General features: G+C 33.2%; 2 protein-coding genes across 7 annotated transcripts; one reads left to right on the forward strand and one right to left on the reverse strand.

Annotated features, from left to right (window-relative positions):
- Positions 1-71: 71 nt before the first annotated feature.
- On the reverse strand, positions 72-4,073 carry LOC110600802. Of its 2 annotated transcripts, none has more exons than XM_021737686.2 (7): positions 3,739-4,073; positions 3,554-3,600; positions 2,421-2,568; positions 2,139-2,316; positions 1,239-1,368; positions 544-708; positions 72-443 (listed from the first exon to the last, which is right to left on the reverse strand). In XM_021737686.2, exons 1-7 carry the CDS (start codon positions 3,974-3,976, stop codon positions 279-281), a joined length of 1,071 nt encoding a protein of 356 aa, XP_021593378.1. In that variant the 5' UTR covers positions 3,977-4,073; the 3' UTR covers positions 72-278. The 2 variants fall into 2 exon arrangements, with proteins under 2 accessions (XP_021593378.1, XP_021593380.1); XM_021737688.2 differs by having other exon boundaries at positions 2,139-2,304; positions 3,739-4,072.
- A 1,895-nt stretch (positions 4,074-5,968) lies between these two features.
- On the forward strand, positions 5,969-13,218 carry LOC110601526 (endonuclease V). Of its 5 annotated transcripts, XR_002485843.2 has the most exons (13): positions 5,970-6,345; positions 6,482-6,755; positions 6,987-7,049; positions 7,155-7,194; positions 8,130-8,194; positions 8,386-8,502; positions 9,063-9,191; positions 9,820-9,891; positions 11,258-11,311; positions 12,343-12,621; positions 12,743-12,808; positions 12,880-12,934; positions 13,025-13,218. XR_002485843.2 is itself a non-coding variant. In XM_021738691.2 (12 exons), exons 1-11 carry the CDS (start codon positions 6,251-6,253, stop codon positions 12,788-12,790), a joined length of 1,212 nt encoding a protein of 403 aa, XP_021594383.1. In that variant the 5' UTR covers positions 5,969-6,250; the 3' UTR covers positions 12,791-12,808; positions 12,880-13,218. The 5 variants fall into 5 exon arrangements, 4 of the variants coding, with proteins under 4 accessions (XP_021594383.1, XP_021594382.1, XP_043807077.1 ...); XM_021738691.2 differs by having other exon boundaries at positions 5,969-6,345; positions 8,154-8,194; positions 12,880-13,218; XM_021738690.2 differs by lacking the exon at positions 12,880-12,934.
- The last annotated feature ends 21 nt before the right edge of the window (positions 13,219-13,239 follow it).

Raw genomic sequence — 13,239 nt, forward strand, 5'->3', positions numbered from 1 at the left:
AAATGTAGGTTTCTCATATGGAAGACGAAATTTAGAGCCTAAGCGAATAAAAACTAATAATAATAAAAAGATAACCAAAAATTAAAACTTTCCTGAGAAAGAAAATTCTCTTGGGTTTTACTCACTAGCGCTACAACTAGTCCACCTTACTTTCTACAATAAAATGCCTAATATTGGGATGAAAAGAGAAAAGCAAAGAAAGATAATAAATGACCACGTACAAAGAATGGTGTGTGCATTTGCATTCATGATTGCTCTCAATTCTTCTGCAACCAAAACTACCTTCTAACTCCTTCATTCTTTGCTTTGCCATCAGGAACGAGGGGCTTAATGCACAGTCGTGGCTTTACACTGACAAGGTTTTGAGGAAGAACAGAGACAGCAGCAAGTAATGACCCGTTGGGCACTCTTGAAAGAGGCAGCAGCTCAACAAGAATGGAAAGCTGACAGATATATATGATAAGTGAGAACATGGTAGAAATAAGACAGAAAAACAAATATATATATTTTTTGACATCTGTTAATTGGTGAGAAGATTCTTGCCTCTGGAGACTTGAGATCAACAGATGAATCTGGTACAGCTTCTTTAACTACAGAAGCCACAATTTCAAAGCATTTATTTCGGTCCAACAAAGAACACATATTAGAATCCTTCACATGCTTTGTTTGCGTTTCTTCAATACCTCTTCTGTTATAACCAACTGCAAACTACAGATCAAAGGATTAACTACAGTAAATGGATACAAGTGCAGCCAAGAAACAGTAAAAATATTTTCCCAATTTCTCAAATGTAAATATCTGCAGGTAAAGGGTGGGGGGTGGGGGTGGTTGAGGGCACATGAAGGATATGGACACCAAAATTGAAGTTCCCGTTGCTTTTCTCATTTGACATCAATATAGTTCAGGTTTTGATTAAAGAAGTCAGTCAAATGATACAAGAGTGAGTAAATCTTTTTATGCCCATCTTTTTGTCCTGCTTTCCTCCACCCCCGTTCTTTCCCCTTAGGAGGCAGCCGCAGCTGTCTTATGAGCAAATCAATAGAATGTCAGAGGTACTCATGTATAGTTTGGTTCATTCATAATGAACAATGAAAGCCTTAGACTTCTCAGATCAAATCAGAAGGCAGGATGAACAGTTCAATTAACTTGTATAAGGCCTACTGATTCCGTAATTACATTTACAGGTACAGTGCAGCACTGCTTATCCATCTGCAGTCATAACAAACTAAAACTTGTACCTTTGTAGGATGTGCAAGTTTGTTCTGTTTGTCATTCACGAATTGAAGGACAAGCTTTGATACAACTGTTCGCAGTTCCTTCTCATCCAAAAGACATGTAGCTTGGATCGGGAAAATGCGATGACACCAACTGCATCAATGAATTACCAGTTTAAATTAGATCTAATAAATTTAATCAAAGGACAATATATTCCCCAGACTCTGAATTGAGAAAACTAAACATCAGCAATCTACTGCAATTAGTGACTTCTATACGGTACAATCCAGGATCAAGAAATTTAAAAGTTGTAATGATTTGATCATTTGCATTTTTCTTGGCATTTTCCTATTCAAGAAACTAGCATTATTATTTCAGGAGTTCGTTAATCTACAAATTTATTTAATTTTCTTTCCATTTAGCTCTGATCTTAAAATTGGAATTGCTAATTCAAATAGCACAAGGAAAAATCTCTTCTCTAAAAATACCAATGTCAATGTGGCATACTATTTTCTTAAGCTTCATTTAATGAAATATGAGCTTCAAGGTGTTATTCAAGTATATAATCAAAACCATGATATACGATAGAAGGTGTTAGTATCTCATGAAATGCAATAAAATGCAATGCACAAAAACAGAAAAATGGTTCATGACATGATAAACAAGCTAACAAGTCATCTCTGCTCAAAGACTTGAAGGAAACAACAGATAATCTAATTGATTAGTTGTAATAATATCTGTGGAAGAGATGAGTTTGCAATAGTAGTAGATGAATGCCTACAAAAAGAAGTAGAAAACCAAAATATTGAAAATATTGTTTAACTGTTACCAATTGAAGAAAATGAGGCACACAGAGAAAATAAAGTGAAGCCTTGGTAAGAGAAGTAATAATTTAATAACAAACAGTTGTACTGGCAACTTACAGAGGTGACCTTAGACTCCCAGATTCTACACACTGAAAAATATTTGACACTATGGCTACAGGGTCGGGAGAATTTTCTCTGGCAAATGTCAGGAGAAGCAAACCACTCCTCGTCAACTTGACCAGGGAAAGAACAGAACCTTTTTCTTCTATTGAATCCATATTTCCTGAAAGCCCATCTATCATTAGGAAATACACATAATATCACAAATGGGAAAAATCCAAAACTTCACAAAGATTTGATTCATAGTCATAGTTATTTGCTTGGACAGAAAACTTTTACCTGTGTCCTCACTAGTGCTCTTTCTTTCCATGCCTTCAGCACTTATTCCACCTATTTCATCAATCTGTGTTTTCCTTCTCTTAGTGCTTTGGCTTGCATCAGAGCTTTCCAAACATTCAGTGTTTGCATAATTATAGGAACCAATATACTACAAGAGAATTCAAAATCGAACTATTAGTATGACAGAAAAATATATTTTGAATATGTGACACTCTTAAGTTCAAGTTATATCATAGATGAAACTCGAACAGAATAGCTTGAAAGGTGTACTCAAGTCCTCCATAATTTGTCGAGCAAAATGCCCAGGGAGGCCTTCCTCCTCTAATCAAGTTAAAAATATACCAACATCTTTTCCTATGAAGTCAGTCCAAATTCCAAATTTATGTGGACGAAAATGTTAAACTGCAGCTTCTATAAAATGATAAAGATATCTTTTCAAATAATCAGTTTTGAAATGAGAAAGCAGAAGACTGACAGATTCTGGAAGTTCATTAAAGTTATCAGCACCTTTGTAAAATCAAATACTCAGGATTGCCTTCTGGAGGAAAACCTAGATAAGTCATATCTTCATTCTACCAAAGAAGTGAGACCACTATCAGACAGGTTGATTTCAACCTTGAAAAGCTCCTGATAACTTTTCAATAAACATGGTGCACTGGAAACTTGGATACTTACACAAGCCACCAAACAAGAATTGTATGGTATCAGTATCATATGCAAATAATGGGAAACTAGTATAATAACAAAGTCTAAGAATTCTTGAAGTAGATGGATGCATCATGCATTCCTATAAGTCCTGATAATCCTAGGCATCCCCCTCAAAAAAAAAAAAAAAAAAGAAAGGAGAAAGCACAACAAAAAACCTTTGTCCCGATGAGATATAAAAGCAGAGATAAAGAAGGCCAAATAGATATGAATAACTTAATGATCATCAACTACACTTTCCCTTAAGACAAAATACACTTCTGTGATGGTATTTGATAAATAGCTTGAACCCTGGTCTCAAAATTGGATACCTCCCAAAACAAGCACGTATGCGCCATCACACAAAAAGTGAAACATAATATCATCACAAGTTCACAATCATTGGAAGGAAAAGTTCAAATCCCAGACGCAAGAACAGTGAGACAGACCTTGTCAAGAATGGACATTACTTCTTTGGTCGCACTTTTCTCCCTCTCTGGTAAGAAAACAACAGAAAAAAAAAAATAGAAGCAAGTCAACTTGGAATAAGAAACGCATGATCACATGTCAATAGAATGAAGATATCGAATCTCGTTAGCTATAGAAGAGTAAGTAGCAAGGAAGTAGAGCGCACTGATGGAGCAAGTAACAAGGAATCCAGAGTAAGAGCGCTGAAGTAACGCAGACGGAGCGTTGTAATCGAAGCGAGGTAAGTTTATGACGGCTGCGTGCTGCTCCCATGGCTTCATTCTTTTTGAATCGCTCTGTTTCTCTTTAAGCTCTTCTTCCACTGTTGGTTCTTCATCTTCATTTTCATTTTCTGGTTTCAATTCTTCCTCTACTTTCTGGCTTTCTTCTTTTTCTCCGGCCATGTCACAGTCCTCGGAGAGCTTCCAAAACCCTTCGCTGCGGCGAAGAAGGAAGAGGTATTGCAGTAGAGGCTTTTGGGCTTAGGATAACTAAAGCCCAATCCACTTGGAGAACCTTTGCTTCATGTCATTGCCCTGAAAATCCTTAATCTGGACGGTCGGGTATCCGTTTCTAACCCGGTCACTGAATCAAGTCAAAATTAAGATATTTTTTATGATTTAATATAATTTTAATACAGTAAGGTTTTGTTTTCCTTTAAAAATATATATTTTATTTTGTAAATTTGAATAAAAAGATATCATATGTTTATAAAGTAATTTTATAAAATAAATTAAGAAATATATATATTTACATACTCATAAATTTTATTTATTATATGTTTTAAACTTACTGGTTTTATTTATTTAAACATTTCTTAAAATATTTATTTAAGTATTATTGACATAAATTCTGAATAAAAAATATAACCTTTTAATAAAAATTATAACATTAATATATTTAAATAAAATTAACCTTTTTTTCTAGCAAAAAATTAACTTTTCTTTCAATAATTTTTTTTAAGGCCATCATAAAACTTTTACTTTTTAAGTTTATTGTAATTTCAACTATATTATTATTTTTTTAATTAAATCATGATGTTTGAAATTATTTTAAATGTTATTTTTTAAATCATTAAAAATTAATAAAATTATTATATTTTGATATATAAATTTATCACGTCAATAAAATTTAAAATTAAATATAAAAAATTTTATATTTTTATTATAATTTCATTTTATATTTTTTAATTAAACTATATATTTAAATATTTAATCAAATGCATCCTACTTAACTTGTATTGTTGATAATTTTATAAATTAATAAAACTATCAAGTCAATACTTTTCCTTACTAATTACATTTAAAAATTTTATTAATATTATTATTAAAAAATTTATTATTTAATTTTTATAATATGAAAAAATTTATTAATTAATCATTTAATTTTAAAAAATATATTAAAATATCATTGATGTCTAATAATTAATCATATTTTTAAAAAAATTATAAATTAAACCCTATATATCAAAAATAATTTTAATTTTTTATTATATTTAACAGATAAAATTAATAAAAAATTAACTAATAAATTTTTAAAAAAATCAGAATGTTTAATAAAATTTTTGAAAATGAGACACCAAGTTTCTATACTATTGAGATAAAAATAATAATTTCCTCTTATCATTATTATTTAAAGATTTTATTAATAATTTCAAAATAACAAATTATTTTGATATTATTTTAATTAAAATCATCCTCATTTTATTTATTTATTTTTTTAAATAGGAGTTAAGGGAGTCGAACCTTAGACCTTTCAAGGCTACAGGATGCACTTTCCACTAGGCTAAACCTTGGAGTGCAATCATCCTCATTTTATTGAACATGTTTATATGATTACCGTTTAATATTATTTTTAAAACTATTATTAAATATATCAGTTATAGAATATTAATAACTAATTTAAAATAATATTTAATATAACTTAATTTTAAAAATATTAAAATAATTCCATTTCAAAAAAAAATATTAAAATAATAAAATATTTTTTTGCAAAATTTTTAATAATATTTTTTTAATAAATTATCATTGAACTTTCTAAATATAATTAGAATTAAACACTTTTCTTAATTATGTAAATAATCAGAGTGGTTCTCAAAAAATTGATAAAATCTAAGTTAGAATTTGATTAATATAATAAATAATCACAAAAAATCTATAGAAAGATTAATAATTCTAACATAAAATTTTAAATTATATTATTTCTACCTTAAAATTTATAATGTAATATGGTAACATATCGATAATAGTAATTATGTTAATCTATAATGTACAAATAACAGTAATGGTAGGTTATATTTGTAATAATTTTAAAAAATTAAAAAATGCCATTTTTTTTTTCTAATTTTGAGAAAAAGGAAAATTTGTAGTTTTTTCGCTCTTACAAAACAAATCAATGAAGAAAAGGAGTTGTGGCTTCGGCATACTTCAAATAATGGGTCCTTGGAATTTCCGGGAACTAAATAGGAAAGCAAATGAGTAATTTCCCTTTTTCTCTTTTGGTTGAAAAGTGACATACCAACTTCAATAGCAAGAAATCAGAAGTCTGGATATGATAGTTTGCTTTATACGGGAAGTGGGTACTGTTTATTGCCTGTTCTTGTTGATTTTGAAGATCACAGAAGAGCAGAAATTGCAATTCCACAGCAATTGAGCAAATAGTGTATAAACTAATCTTTTATGGAAGGCATGTGCGGAGGAGGAGGAGGAGCATCATCATCGTCATCAGCATCAACGTCGACCTCAACATCGGACATTTTGCAGAGTTGGATAAAGTACGTAACTATGGTTATATAATCTCTTCAATCAATTCTATCAAGAAAAAAATGAGGTTATGTTGTTGCGCTCGCTTTTAATTGCTGCAAAGTCGAACCCAATTGCCTATCATTACCCACATGGGTCATTTTGCAGGATTCAGCGTTCGCTTGAGCCGAGGTTAATAACTGAGGATGATTTCACATGGAAGCTACCCATACATGGAAGCACATCCACCGGTGAAGAAGATGATCAAGCGGTCTTGAAGTATGTTGGTGGTGTTGATGTGAGCTGCGTGAAAGAAGACCAATCAATTGCATGCGGGACACTCGTCGTTTTGGATTTTCGCACTAGCAAAGTTGTGTACCAAGAGTCTGCTTATGTCCCGGTTGATGTTCCTTATATTGCTGGCTTCCTTGCATTCAGAGAGGTTCCCAATTTCTATTAGTTTTATCTCTTTTTGATTCTTCCCAAATGGAGAGAGCAGCTTTTGTTTTCTTTGGACACGCTTTACTCTTTTTATTTCGTGATGTGCATACAATTATATGGTTTAATGCAACTTTCTATCTGTGGTGCAATTCAAATGCAAATGGTTTCAAAGTGCCGAGAGTAATCCTGTCTCTTGTCTCTGATGCATTCTGCTGCTCTTCTCCTAATTCAGGCTCCAGTACTTTTACAGCTTCTTGAAAAGATGAGAAACAATAACAATCCATACTACCCTCAGGTATTCATTACAGTCCCATTCTACTTCTTTTTTCTATTCCCATTCCGTAGACTAGAGCATCTGATACATTTCATCTAATTTGAGACCCTTCATGTGGTTGAACAGTTACTTATGGTTGACGGTAATGGGATACTTCATCCTGAAGGCAAGTGTCTTTTCCTTAAGTCTCCATGAAACATTCAATTCCTCATTATGCTTCGTATATGTAATCTCAATATATGAAAGTGAAATGTGCAACTGAGCCAATCCCCAGTTGGTATTCATTAACATTTTGTATTTTAGTCATGCTTTTGATCAGATTAACTATTATGTTCAAACTTAATTATTTTGCAATAACTATACATTAGTAATTTACTGTCTGAATATATGCATATAAAAGAATTTATAAGTTTTTAACTTCCTTCTACTTTAATTGGTAGAAGGGTAGTCCATATACAATTCAAGGTGTCATTGTGGTTGATATGGAACAGCAATTGGTGTACTGCAGATTTACTGTTGACTTGAGTCGAGTCTGCCCACCCCCCCAAAAAAAACCCCAAAGTCTGCCCTTTTGGACTTTCCAAGTTCAATTTACCGCAGCAACTAAACTGACCTTAACATACTGGTATCGGCATCAAAAGAGGTGTTTTGGGGATATTGAAACTAAGAAAATCATGCTATGGTTTCAAACATGTGAAGTTATTTAAAACAATGGCAAAGAGCACCAGATGAAGTGCCAGCTTTTGTTTGATCTACCTTGCAAAGAAAAAGAGAAAATATCTTTTCATTATACCAGAAAAGGCAAAAAGAGAATGAGATCATTATCCCTGTGCTTCATATCATGTTGCATGAAAAGGTTAAAAAACAGTCTTTTTATGAAAATAAACAATGTTTTATTGCTTTTGTTTTATATCTATTTATGAATAACAGTATATGTACATGTAATCATGTCTGTAGGTGTCTAGAACTCTAGATATGTTGTCTGCATCAAAAAATTTCAGGATTTTCCTCTGAACCTACTTATAATGCTTCGATTAAAGTTCTTACCTAGACTTTTCTCTTTGGAATAATATCTATAAACCATAAAAGTTCCTTATGTAGGCTTTGGCATGGCTTGTCATCTAGGTGTTCTGGCCAATCTTCCCACCATTGGGATTGGAAAGAAAGTGAGTTCTGATTTTAATAGTCACTTTTGTTTTAGTAAACAGCCAAGTTCCCAAGTTTTGTATTGCATTCTCTGCTGATTTGGGAATCAAAAAATTTCAATTACCCTTTCCTTCTCAAGACTGATTCCCTAATTATCCTTTTCATTTTTAAGGCTTAATCTTGACAAATTTGCACTTTCAATACATGTTAGCTGCATCACATAGATGGTCTTACTGAATCTGGAGTGAGAAAATGTCTTCAAGCCAAACAAAGAAGTGGTGAAAATTTTATTATTTTGAAAGGACGCTCTGGGCGCATACGTGGAGCGGTAAGATAAGCTTTAGCACTTGCTTTAGCAAAAGTGTTTCAAGTCTCCTTATAAATCACATAATATATGCGTGTATCTGTGTGTGAGAGAGAGAGAGAGAGTTCTTTTACTATTGAACTGCTATATTGTTTTTAGGGAAATTGAAATCTTCCCAGTTAAGTAATTCAATCTTATATACATCAACTTTTTCTGGGATTGACCATTTCTATGTAATTCCTACTTCTTGTCTATGTAGTATGTATCCTTCAAATCAATTATGTCTTTAATTTTTCACTTTGCTGGAGCCACTAATCTGAGAAGTTCTTTTCAATGATTATCGATTGTAGTTACTTTCTGGTCACACTATCACATATGAAAACTTGCATATAGCATCCAGCTTGGCTCTAAGCATCTGTGATTGCCACAGATATGACATTAACATTTAAAGAGAGTTGATAAATGCTATGGAGGCATCTGCTTTTTTGTATGCAATGATTTCTCTTCTTCAGAAGTTTTCTTCACAACACTGTGCTTCAAATTAACTGTACTATTTTTAATAATATTTTTGGTTTCTTTAACAGGCAATGAGGTCAACTGAGGGCTCTGTGAAACCTATATTTATTTCAATTGGTCATCGTATATCGCTTGATACTGCTATTGAAATTGTTAAAATGACTTGCAAGTTTCGTGTGCCAGAGCCTATCCGGCAGGTAAAACTTCAACTTTCAACATCAGTTCATTCATTTGTTTCCTTTCAATTGAATGCTTTGGATTTATATAAGTCTACTGTCTGTGTTGATCATCTTTAGAGTGATTTTACTGTCAGCTGGGTTGTTTTGGTTGTTCATCCTCTTGTTAAATAAACATGCTAGTGGTTCTTTAAAAGTTCTAATAATTCTGTTGGTATTTAACTTCTCTAGCTTATCCTAGTACTTTTTGGTTCACTTGTCAAACACGTAAATATGGAACCATTAAAATATAAGCTCTGACATTGAGTATCTACAACTCTCTAATACATATCTTTGACCTCCTCATCCTTTTTCTTTCTTGAATAAAAGCAAACCTGAATTCATTTGATTGTGATACGCTTAGCAGTCAATTGTGGTTAGTCCCCCTTTTCTTAATTATTTTATAACCTATTGAAGGTTTTTTCTAGTTTAGTGTTTTGAAAAGTTGTAACGGCATGGGTAATTTGGTTCAGAAAACTGTAAATAATGGATAATAAGTAGGAATAATCTCTGCCTTTTCCGTGTAGCTAGTCACTCGAACAGCTACGTGCTCTTAATTTTTGGAAATTTGGTGGTTGATCCTTCTATTACTGTTTTGTTTTAAACACAGGCTGATAAAAGATCCAGGGTTTACGTCCAGAAGCCTCAACAAATGTTGAAACAATTTGATTGTTTGAATCAGGTAAATTGGTTTTATTCTATTGTCTGTTTATGTATTTTATTTTTTAAGTAATCTTGACTTCCATTTGATGTAATAATAACAAGAGATCTTTGATTTTCCAATTTTATCCAGAGTCTTATCATTTCTAATTGGTCATTAATTGGGTAATGAAAATGGAACATCAATGAATTGTACAGGATATTCCTCTTTAGGGAGTTGGAAAGAATGACAACTTCTTAGAGGCAGCTGCCTACAGAGCTTCTGTGAGATCTGGAGGATTATGCTTAATGAGGGACTTTAAGTGCTCAACTATATCGTTGTGCCAAACTAATTAAAATTGTCCTGATGGACATTTTCCCCATTCTGTTCTCTTTATAGCCAAAATTTTTGAAAGACCTTGTGAAACTATACCATTTTCACTTACTTTGGTCCACATCAATATCATACTTATCTTTCCTCTTCTTCATTTTGTATACTTAACTTTATGTTGGTATGTCCATAGATTATCTGTGGCACAGTCAAACTCTATCCAATGACCATCTTTGATTTTACTCTAAACAGGTGTTACCTTTCTAGTTTCTAGGATTATTGCTTGTTGCTTATCTCGACATTTTCATATGATCATGTCGTGGTTGTGCTGTTTCTTTCCCAATAGCCATTTTCATAGAGCATATCTTGACTAGTTATCGTTGTAGCCTTTTGGGGATTTTTTTTATTATGATAATGTGGATGATATCCTCCTCCATGTCATTGCCCTATATTTTTGTTATGGGCGTTATCCTCCTTAATATACCCCTTATTTTGTATGATATGACCAAGTGCCAAAATTTATTACTATGAGGCACTATTAGTCTATCCAATTCAACAACTAGGTTCTCCATTCCTGGCATTGCTGAAGTTGCAGTGCCTAGGCTCTACCTCAATTTTTCTAGGCTTTGAAATGCTTTGGAACTGGGATAATCATAAATCTTGGATTGCAAATAAGAGAGAGGTGGGAAGTGAGAAGGTGAAGAGAGGGGGGAGAGAAGTTAACTAAGCAAAAACAAAATTACTATAGGATATGCTTCAGTCCATGTCAGTGTTTGCTGGAGAAATAGCTATTTGGCCAGAATGATTTGCTGTTACTAAAATCTATCTCTAATGTTTTTAAGCTACAGGTTGATGTTATGGACTTTAATGTGCATTAAGGCTAAGTTCAGGGATGATGTGGAAGTATTCGGATCCTTTTGCATGTATTTTAAGGGATGTATTCTTTTAAAATATTAATCTGGATCCAATTGAAGAGAAAGGTCTTCAGTTCCCTTAATCTAAAGAGATGGAAGTGGTTAGTGATCCTTGGCCTCATGTTGATCTGTAACTAGTGTTAATTTATTTGCTATATATGCAGGAACCAAGTATATCTTGGAAAACTATCACTGGCAATCATCTCTTCAATAACTTGGTAAGTTCTGTGTCACGAGGTTTCATATTTTCTTAGATGCACTGGAAATCTTTAAAGATGAACTTAATGGACCCATGATTGATTGGTTCTAGATATTCAGGAAATCCTCAGCAAGCCACTTCCACTTGGAAATTTTCTTCCTACTTGGCATCCAGTTTTTGATTTGAGGCTTGAGGATTTCTTGATATCTAAAGCTTTTTAATACAGTTTACTGATAACTTCAACTGACAAAGTTTTCGGCTGCCTTCTTGCACTGGAAGCATGCCTCTTGTGCACTTTCTTTCACCACTTACAAGGCTTACGCATGATTAGGGCTGTAATTAAATAAGTTACTTGTGAACTAGTTAAGGCTTGGCTAAAAGTTCAGCTTGGCTTGGTTTGTTTCTAAATGAACTAAATTTGAGCTTGTTAAGGCTTCCTAGCTCGTTTTTTAAAAGGTTTGTGATCTGACCCATTAATATGCTCATTTAATAAAATTATTTATAAATTTATTATCTTAACCCTATATTTACTAGGGTTATCAATAAGTTAAGCAGCTTGGTGAGCTTTTCAAGCTTCAGAATGGTAAAAGCTTGGTTTGACTTGGCTTGTTTCCTTAACGGGCCAAGCTCTAGTCTTCTAAAATTTTGCTTGAGTTCAGAGTTCAATTCATCGAAAGAATTTTGATAACCAAGTTTGAACTCTTCAAAACTAAGTGCGGGTCCTTTACATCCCTATATGTGATACTACCATTTCATTCACCTAGTGCCATAGGCTTTACCTTCCATGCTTCTATGGACCTGCTTCTTCATATCCTTTGTTAGAACCACCTAGTGTCGTGTAGATAGATGTAAAAGGAACATTATGCTGAACAATGTGGACGCATAAGTCACTAACTTTGACTTCCTAGGTTTAAGTTAGGTCAAGCATGTTGTATTTGAACTGAACTTGTCGTTCTAAATCAATCTACACGTTTTTAAAAAAAATTATTGTAAATTGTTTCAATTTTAGCTAATTATTTAATCTCTCTCTCTCTGCGTGTGTTTTGGCAGAAAGAGAACAATAACCAAGTGAATAGCTCAGTTGAAATGGGGCAAGGTACAGTCAAAGGAAGAGGTAGAGGTCAAGGGAGGGGAGGGGGACTAGGAAATGGTAAATGGCAAGTTAAAGGACAAGTTGAAAAGGGAGGGAAAGGCCAGAGAGAACAAGAAACAGGACATGCCCATGAAAGAGGGGAAGGACAGTCAAATAGGAGAGAATATGGTTATGGCAGGGGCAGAGGCAGGGGCAGGGGCGGTGGAAGAGAGACAGCACAAGGTAGAGGAAGAGGGGTAAGAATTCTTTGCCACTTTGAAAAAGAAAAAAAAAAACAATATTATTAACTTAAATCTTTAAAATTTTTCACCTCGTGGGCTTAGGGATCTTTGAAAATGGCTTTGGTTTATACTGCAGTTCAAATGGGGAAACAATTGTGAGTATGCATGGATACGAAAGGAGTAGTATCATGCACGATAGAAGGTAAACATGCTAACATTATGTTTGGACACATGCTACTATTAAGGAACAGTTCTTAATAATGATTTATGCAGATTAATGCCTAATTGAAATGCTGTTGTTTTTGGATTCGAGCCTGAACTGCCAAGAGTAATTCAAAGAAGAAAGATAGTTCCCTGCGAAAGACCAACAACGCTCTTTCTGTTTGGTGTTAATCTAGCTCCCTGGCATATTTTGCAGATTTTTCCCACTTGCTGTTATAAAGGAGATTACCATACATTAGATTCTCGGAAAACAGTTTGATTGTGTGCTGTAATATATTGGGCGGTGAGTTTGGCAATGCAAGTCTCTTGAATTGCAAGGACTTTAGAGTCTGAAATGTAAATTGCAAAAACTTTGGGATCCGAAAAAATAAAATGCTTAAGCTTGAGTAACAAGTAAATAGCATAATGGTG

Source organism: Manihot esculenta, chromosome 15 (assembly GCF_001659605.2).
Source record: "Manihot esculenta cultivar AM560-2 chromosome 15, M.esculenta_v8, whole genome shotgun sequence".
NCBI classification, from domain to species: Eukaryota; Viridiplantae; Streptophyta; class Magnoliopsida; order Malpighiales; family Euphorbiaceae; genus Manihot; species Manihot esculenta.